At 41.8% G+C, this 8,823-nt stretch overlaps 1 protein-coding gene across 9 annotated transcripts in view; it reads left to right on the forward strand.

The window, feature by feature from the left end:
- LOC116996679 (ephrin type-A receptor 5-like) overlaps nucleotides 1-8,621 on the forward strand; it is a 95,022-nt gene extending 86,401 nt beyond the window's left edge. For 5 of the 9 annotated variants that reach the window (XM_033060595.1, XM_033060600.1, XM_033060597.1 and 2 more), the window contains one exon: nucleotides 3,045-5,653. In XM_033060595.1, the coding sequence (XP_032916486.1) occupies nucleotides 3,045-3,213 (169 nt within the window). In that variant the 3' untranslated portion in view covers nucleotides 3,214-5,653. Of the gene's footprint in view, nucleotides 1-3,044; nucleotides 5,654-5,676; nucleotides 5,783-7,554 lie in introns of those variants that run through there. The other 4 variants (XM_033060599.1, XM_033060602.1, XM_033060601.1 and 1 more) reach the window with 3 other exon arrangements.
- Nucleotides 8,622-8,823: the final 202 nt, after the last annotated feature.

Here is an 8,823-nt window from a genome sequence, read left to right on the forward strand (position 1 = left end):
TGGTTTTTGCACATGAGTGTGACTGCAGTTGAGGCAACAGCCTTCAAATGACTTGATAAATGCCTCAAAGCTGCTAATTTGCTGTGCTCCATCTTTAATTGCATGCATTGCTTGTGTAATTGTGTCTGGACTTTCCTGTTACTGCCTGTACTGTCTCAAACTCAAAGCCTGCCTTTCTAGCTGGGTTAATTCAAGCTTAGTTTATTGCAGGCATTAAGGCAGAATGGGAAGGTTTGTACTCTGCTGCTTTGGAGAAAGTTGTGTCTCCTCTGATCGTGTGCAGATTGCCACTGCACATACAGAATTGCTTCTGAGGAGTATGAATAAACCAAGAAAAATCCCCCCACCCCACAGAACTGCAGCATTTCCTCCTGTCTGCCGCAGTGCTTGCCATGAAGCTCACTGTACAGCACAGGAGTGTGATGCAAGTCAGTGACATCTCCAAGGAGTTCAGTTTTCCATTACAATACATGGAGGGAGTGCAGGAGCATATCTGCTCTCACTCTGATTTTATTTGCTCCACTCACATCATCAGTATTTGCCCCTTACACCTGGACTCATCCAGTCTTTTTTCAGCAATTCACATGAAAACTCTGAGCTAGGGATGAAGTCCTCTCCAGCAATGCTCTGGGAAATCAGGGTGCATGGATTCTCACCTAGATCCTCTTTTGAGCTCCTGAGACCTTACATGTTGTTTCCCAGTCTTGTCCTGCAATTTTGTGTCACGTTACTTGGGCTTTTGATGACTCCACAGTTTAGACTAATAATCTACAAACATTGACCAAGGAAGAAGGCATCCATCCCCAGGCTGGTCAGAGTCCGCATAACAGAAATAGCTAGCCAGAGGCTGATTGGGAAGAAAGGGGATAGGATGAAGCAGTAATTTATGAGAAAAGGAAAACATCTGAGCATTCTGCTCCACAGTACCTCCCCAGTCGCATAACCAGAGCAAATTCTGGTAGAAAATGCAGGTTGTCTAAAATCTATCACAAATTTATTGCTGTTTGGCTTAATTAGTCATATCAAAGAAGAAAATTGGACCTCTAGCTGTAGAATTTTCTGCGGTTTCAAGAGCTCTACATGGAATGTTCAGAAGTAAAATGCTTTTGTTTGGGTCACAGAATATGTTGACTTGAAACCCAAGTTAGTGGGTGTTTTCAACAGCAAATTAGAGGTTTACTTACTTGTGTAACTCCAAGTAATCTTACTATCCCTCCTATACCATCTTAGCATCCCATGCTGCTGACAAAAGAATTCCTAACCTCCAAATTCCTAAAGTACAGTATTTCAGATTATGAAATAAGATCCTTAGTTTAACTTTAAAATGTAACTATTTCCCTGTGTTTACTCTTTGGTATTCCAGAAATTTCAAAAATGTCCCCCAGAATCTTTCCAGCTGATGCAAAAAAGTGCTTTAAAATTAACCAAATGGCAATAAACCAAGAAACCCATTACCTGCACAGTTCTAGGTAGAAAGGCAAGTTGCTTTGAAAGTCTTTAAATAAGATTATAGCTGCCAGAGATGCTCTGACTCTCACCAACTGCAAACCTTCTCAAAGGCCCCTCACCAGGTCCCAGGATGTCATCTACAGCACAAACATTTTCTTTCTGGTCCCAGTAGAGACAACATGTCTGAGCTGCTCAGTTTCAGCTTTCTTCTGGGCATTTAGAACAACAGAGCAGTGCAAAGGAACTGATGCCTGGCACCCTGGGGGAGCTTTTGGGTTGTTGGTTGTTTTTTTCTAACTGGAAGGAGGCATTTCATGGATCCATCTTCCATTTCAGTTAAAGCTGAAAAAAAGGTTGAAACCTATTTCAGCTAGTTATTCATGTCAACAAATAAATTCCCCCACCCCCTCCCTGTGGACAGATCTTCTTGCAGAGATGCCTGCTGGGTTCTTCTCTGTCAGCCCATATACCTTTGTATTGCAGAGGTGGCTTGGCAAGAAGGCTTGACCCACTCCGGGTCTATTTTTGGAAGACCTGTGGAAGATTAATCAAAAGGCCATCCAAGTCAAAACTTGTCTCATCCCTCTCAGAAACAATAAAAAAAAAAGAAAAAACCCCAGCAGATTCTAAGCTGTTAACAAAAGAGAAACCATAATAGCAGGTTAAGAGGAAAAGTATTGTAGTCATGTATTGAAGTCCCAAACTCAGGCTGATGCAAACTGGCAGATTGCCCTTAAAAATAAAGTAAGGGAGAAAAATTACTCCTGGTCGGCTCAGCTGAGACTCTCATGGGTTCTCCAGAAAATAAACACCAGAACAAGCAAAGTTCTTTGAAGGTTGATATATTGAGAGGGGTTGGTTTCTTGGAGGTTTTCAGTTTTTTTATCCCTGTAAAAGGGAGCAACAAAACATTTTGTACTCTACAAAGGAGAATTCAGATTAAATGTTCCTTGTCATTTTTAATAGAGGCAACTGTTCTTTATATTCCAGAGCTGGGACTTGGGGGGGATTGGGTGAAAAGATGATCTGAACATCTGAAAGTAGCTTGCTTTCCCCAAATGGCATCAGTAAAACAGTCTTTACAATTTAAGAGGTTGCCTTCAAATACCGTCCAAAATGGTCTTCACCACATTCAAACTGTACAGGAGACAGATGTAGAAATTAGGTGGATAACTGCTACCAGAAAAAGCAGGAAAGAAACATATTATAAATATAAAGAATTTCTAAAATCTACTGAAAATAAACCTACTAGTGCTGTAGGAGTTGGCTATAACACTGTCAGGACTAGTAATTGTGGGTGCCCAGCTTGTGGCTTCTTTACAGGATCTGGTTGAGATAGTTAATGTTCAGCTTTTTTTACTTTTTTAAAACCTTCCTCCCTTGGCATGAAAAATTCTGGTTATCATTCTGATTCTTTGAAACTGAAGGCTTGATGCATTTATTCCAGGAAAGAGTAGTATTAGTGACAAATTTCTGAAAGCAAAAGATTAAAAATTTTAAGATCAATGAATATCACCCCAAGTCCTAAACTCTGCCTACTTAAGCAAAGACCTGAAAATGTATATGTTCAAACAAAGAGTGATTTCTACATTTAGCTCTAATTCTTGCAAAGGGATGAATCACCTTGTGAATAGTGGAGCCTCACCCTCCACCCTCTCTTTCCAACTGGATATCAGACTTGAAGGGAACCTTTCCAGTGGACCAGACCTGCTCTTTAAACTTGTGGACCACCTAGTGACTTTGAGTGTGTCTGGAACTCTCTGAATCCACTGCAAGAATAACTTTACCAGGACAATACTCAAGAATAGATAGATCCATGACATGAGTTTCAGTCTGACCCTTAACTGGACCAATTACTAACCATGTGGACTACATATTTTCACCTTTTGAAAGATTTGAATCTCAGGACACCCTGTTATTTGTTATTAGATGAAGAACTCGGAATATTTGTAATAATATGTGTTCTGTTGCTCTGCATTGTATGTATTTTTCTTCTAAAATAAAATAAATTATTTATTAAAAGTTATACTGGATGAAGAGCATTTAAGAGTTCACCTGCTTTAGATACTTATTCTTAACCTGAAATCTCAGTTGTGGGATTGCAATGCTGTGTCTGCTTCTGAACAAATTCTCATCTTGTAATTAAGTAGAATGGGAATTATGAGTAAGAGCAGATGAACTCTTAAAACAAATTTTTTTAAGTCCTTGTTTCATGCAAATGTCCCTAGCAAGCAGATTCCTCTCTCTTTAGCATTGTCTGAAGGTCTTTGAGGCTCTTCTTGTTTCCCCTCATTCAAACTGACAGCTAACTCCATGAGTAGTCCGAGTCTGCATTGGCGGCTGTAGTTACACCATGTGCAGAACAGTGGTGAGATCTGCCCTGGATGGGAGATGAAATACAAAATACCTGTGGTAGACTGGCAGCTGCTGACCACAAAGATCTTTCAGGACTGTGGCCCTTTTGCTTGTATGACTAAACCAGCTGGTGAGGGGGTTGTATTTCATGTGGCAATCCAGTCCTAACCTACACTGTGTTTTGCAAACTGGTCCATGGTGTATAAGTAGTTATATTTGTAAATAAAATGTTTTAAATCTATTTCCTATAACATGGAGACTGTGAATTCAACCCTTGCAAATGGATGCTGTTGCAGGGAAGGGGATACCATGTTGTCATTGGCATGTTGCAGCTGACCTTCCGTGCAAGGCAGTGGTAAGAGAGCAGCATGCATGCAGCTGTGTACAGGCTACTTGGGATGAGCTGACACCAATTTTCCCCTTAATTTCCTTGGCTTTTTGGTCAAGTTAGGTAAACCTTTTAATACCTTGTTGACAAGTGATTTAAATTCCTGCCTGTTTTCATTTCCAACCCTACATGAATGAAAGAAGTGAAAAGATAAACTTCCTCCCTAAAATAAGAATAGAAGTTGTGTCATGGCTGGGGAGGCCAAATATTTTGAAGCAGGGAGACCACCCAGCACATGGGTGTACAAATCTCCACTGCAGAGGCAGACACAAAGTCCAACACCAGGGGTCAGGTCACTTCCACAGCAAGGAAGTAGATCCGGATCGCAGGTGTTGTTTGTCTGTGGGTCTCAGTTGTGCCTTTTCCTGCAGGGAATGCACATTTTTATTGTAAAGCCCCAGTGGATATCTGCAGACATCTCCTCTGCAGAGTGGAACCCAGTGAAATTTCCACTTGGCCACAGTAACATAAGCCAGGCAGCTCTGGACTGGAGCTTAAAGGCAGTTGTTTTTGCAGCCCTTCGACACAGAAGTTGTTGGGGTTTTTTTGTCCCCAAACCAGCTGGTTTGTGCACCCAATTCTGTTCAAAATTGTCTTCTGTCTTACACTGCTTTAAGTCCTTCAGCACTGGATGCATGAGAGCATGCAACGTGCTCTAAGTCATGCTTGAAACATCAGAATTACAGCTCCTATATTCTCTATGCAGTTTTTAGAAAGTTTTGTTGTTTTCTTTGATATGTGGAAGATGGCTTTTGAATAAAGCTGCTGATTTGTATACTTGGTGAGCATCTGGTTCAGGAGCTGTGTCTTCTGGTTCATCTTTGCTGAGGTGAAAGACCGCACAGAAGTGTTTTTCCTCTCTCTAAGGAGTCCCCCATGCTTTTGGCTAGTGGCTTCACATTTGAGAGGATTTGATATAAAGGAAAAAAAAAAGACTGACTGGATCCTCTAGTGAGCAGTTATTGTATAAGAAATTATTTTTCCTTCTTTCTGTCTTGTAAATCAGAGAGACACTCCTCAAGGATATTGAGTTAAGGAGATACTATATGGGGGGGAAAGGCTATATAGTGACCTGGGTAGGAGGTTTATTGGACTGATGGGGCTGTATGTGAAAGGCCAAGACATGCATGTTTTTCTCCGAGTTCCAGACTGTTTTTTTCCAGCATAACGTGCAAGAGTGTCAGAAATTATACATCTGTGAAATATGTGGTACTGGATTTTCAAAAGAGCTCAGCTTGCACTTTAATACCTGGGAAAAAAAGCTGATTTTTCAAAAAGTGCCAACAGGGGAGGACTCAGCAGAGGGAGGATGGATGTTGTCTCTTTTAAAAATCAGGTCCTATACTGTGTTGGGTTTGGGGTTTGGTTTGTTTTTTGGTTTTGGTGGTTTTTTTTAATCTCTGGTGTGAACTTCCAACTGTACTGTGTACATAAAATAAATTGCATGTAACAATAGCATTACTTCATTTTCCTTCATTATTAAGATGGCTTGCTGAACTAGTTTCACAATTCAGTGGAGGCAGAAATGAAAGCATGTCCCCCTGAGAAGGTAGACACCTTTTGCAGGTGCTGCAGCCTTTTCTCTGCCAGGTAAGGAGCACTGCCAATGTGTCTCTTTGACCTCCTTTGCTCTGTGCCCCTTATGTTATGATTTTCCTTTGCATCATCAAGAAGCATTGCTGAAAAAGGGTACATTAATGAAATTATGTGTTTAGCCCAAAGCAAAAAACTTGGTATTTTTCAAATCAAAAGGCAGAAAACATGACAGTCCTTGGAGAAGTACAGATCTAGCTCTTGGCTTCAACTATTTTATGTGTTAATGTAATAACCTTCCCTCAAGACTGCTTTTTATTCAAAGCAGCATTCATTTGTGGACGTGAATGGTTGGCTGTTCTTGCACAGGAGTTTCTGTCCAGAATGTGAAGCTGCTGAGAGGCACACCTCCATGGGTAGCTCGTGTGAAAATGTTTTGGTGTTCCTTGCACATGTTCACCTGCAGTCCAGCACGCAACCCTGCTGTGAACTGTAGGCCAGGTTTGCAATTATGTCTCAGGTGATGGTTGGGCTCCCAGATGTTGCTGGGGATTGCCAGCCGTTGCATGAATGCAGCAGTGTGGTTTCTGAAAAGCAGCTGTTACATCTTAGCAGCTTTTGGTGGAGAACTTTCTCCTAAAAGAGTTGCACACAAGGTGTCAGAAGCTTGGGGATTCACAAGTGTATTGGCAAGACCATAAGGCATAATGCAGAAATATCCTTAATTCATTCCAGTCTGGAGGTAGAAAGTAGGGACTGGTACTTTCAGACAAAATACCACATTTCTTATAGTCAACCTGCTTCTCTAACAGCTTCTGTGTCTTGTGCTGGAAGCATATATGCAGCAGTGCTGCTCGTGGCCGCCCAGTCCCGCCCATCCTGCACGGCTCCTGCTGGCCGGGGGCTGCCCAGTCCCACCCACCCCGCGCGGCTCCTGCCAGCCCCAACCACCGGCTCCCACCCCGCCTCGCAGCTCGGCTCATGGCTTGCACTTCTGGGTTGGCAAATTTTGCAACTTTGTACATTATATAAGACACACCAGACTATAAGGCGCGCTTCCCGGTTCGGACCAAAATTTTAGTCAAAAGGGTGCACCTTATAGTCGTGAAATTACTGTACTGTACCTGGATTTTGGAGGGTGGAGTTGATGACAATCTTTCCTCCTGAGCCTGCATTACAGCTTTCCTGTAATGGTACCCCAGTAGGCAGAAGCAACACAAATGCCCTTAGCTTCTAAAATTCACCTCCCCAAAGCAAAACCAAATGTGGGTTTATGGGAAGATTTGCAAAGACCCAAAGGGGAGCTACTTTGCTAATTCTTGTTGACTTTAAGGAGTCATCAGGATGGTGGCCATGCTCAAGGCTTTTGCCATTTGTGTTTCTTTGGCTTTCCCTCATCTGAAGAGAAAGAAAGCATGGATTGACCTCACTCCTCACTGCTCATATCCAAGATCAAATACCAGCCTCTCCCATGAGAAGAGGAAACAGCAACATGGGCTTTCTTACATGGCTTTTCTCTTGGAAATAGGACTTTTCACGCCTAGCAGAATCCTTGGCCAAAAATGATGCTAACACTTCGCTGTCTGGCGTTTCTTCTTGGCAGCAAAGTGGTCTCATTCAAATCACATCACCTCTCTGCGATACTGTCATCCATAAAAAAAAAAAAATTGCAAATGGGGAAAATAAAACCTGCCAACTAAACTTGGCTCTGAGAGGTGCCAGTGATAACAGCTAGGCACTGTCAGTAGCAGCAGTGCATGCGACGCGTGGTGTGTGTGGCAACGTGTGCCTAAGAGGTCCATGGAACCAACGTCTGCTTTCTCCCACAGGGATTTGAGACGTCTGGGAGTGGCACTTGTTGGTCACCAGAAGAAGATAATGAGCAGCCTTCAAGAGATGAAGGTCCAGTTGGTGAATGGGATGGTGCCGTTGTAACACAGTTTTTAAAGTTGCTTCCTCAAGTGGGTCGGTCCTGCACTTTGTACTCTAGCCCTGAGATTTATTTTGACTAAAAAAAAACCCCAAGAAAAGATAAAAAGGAAAATTCAGTGGTTTCTATAACTGGAGGACATTGGCCTCTGCTGCAACCTTTCTAAAGCAGTGTTTAACTATAAAGTTTTGCTTTTCTTCCTATTTGTGTCCTCATTTTCATGAAGCCAATGTAAGATGCATGGAACGTGGAAACAAATCTGCTGTACATGAGGTTAACCCATCTCTTAAGCTTCGGCAGTGATGACAAGCCTTCCACCACATGTTGTCTGTTCGTGGGAGGTATATATAGTATGTGTATATATATATGTATATATATATACCGAATTACAGCAGCACGTGGTAATGCTTCCAAGGACTGACTTGAAAGGAGGATTTTTGTGGCCATTCATGGACTTTCAATAGCTGCAGTTTGCTGAAGTATAACTTTGAGTCTTACTTGTCTACAGAAGTGCATTGAAGAGCAATATGATTAGATTATTTCTCAATACATATTTTGTTTTGTAAATTAAAAGAAAAAAAATGCTGTTACACAGCATTAAGTTATAGAGACTAGCATATAAACATGTCGCTTGATCCATGACAAATACAATACAGGGTGTATATTTCATTTTCCTCCTTCTGTGTTACCAAGTTCTTTTTATTTGCTCTTTAGGGAGGATAATACATGATGAAGATGTATATGCTGTACAGTTTGCTATCCATCAGGTACAAGATTGGGGCTCTTTCCTTGTTTTTTTCTTTCTTTCCACTCTCTTTTACTCAGTCTCACTTTCATGTTACCCCTATGCTTCTTTGTATTTTTGCTGCAGTTTGGTTTGATCAACACATGAAACCTTCAGGAGTTTTGATTATGTATATGAGAAGGAGTTTGCTTAAATAAAATATGTTGGCCCCTCTTCCTTTACATCACGGGTTCAGGACATCCAGAAGAAGTAAAACATCTGGTTCTTGATGACCTCCAGCAACAATGTGGCATCAATTTTTCTGCGTGGCCAAAGATTGCATGAGATTGCCTCTCCACAGGTGCTTTAGTCCAGTAGCCATCATGAGTGCAGCCATCCCTTCTGTTCCTGGAGCCCAGGAGAGAAAGCATGAGGTGGTATTAG

Source organism: Catharus ustulatus, chromosome 5 (genome assembly GCF_009819885.2).
Source record: "Catharus ustulatus isolate bCatUst1 chromosome 5, bCatUst1.pri.v2, whole genome shotgun sequence".
Taxonomy (NCBI): Eukaryota; Metazoa; Chordata; class Aves; order Passeriformes; family Turdidae; genus Catharus; species Catharus ustulatus.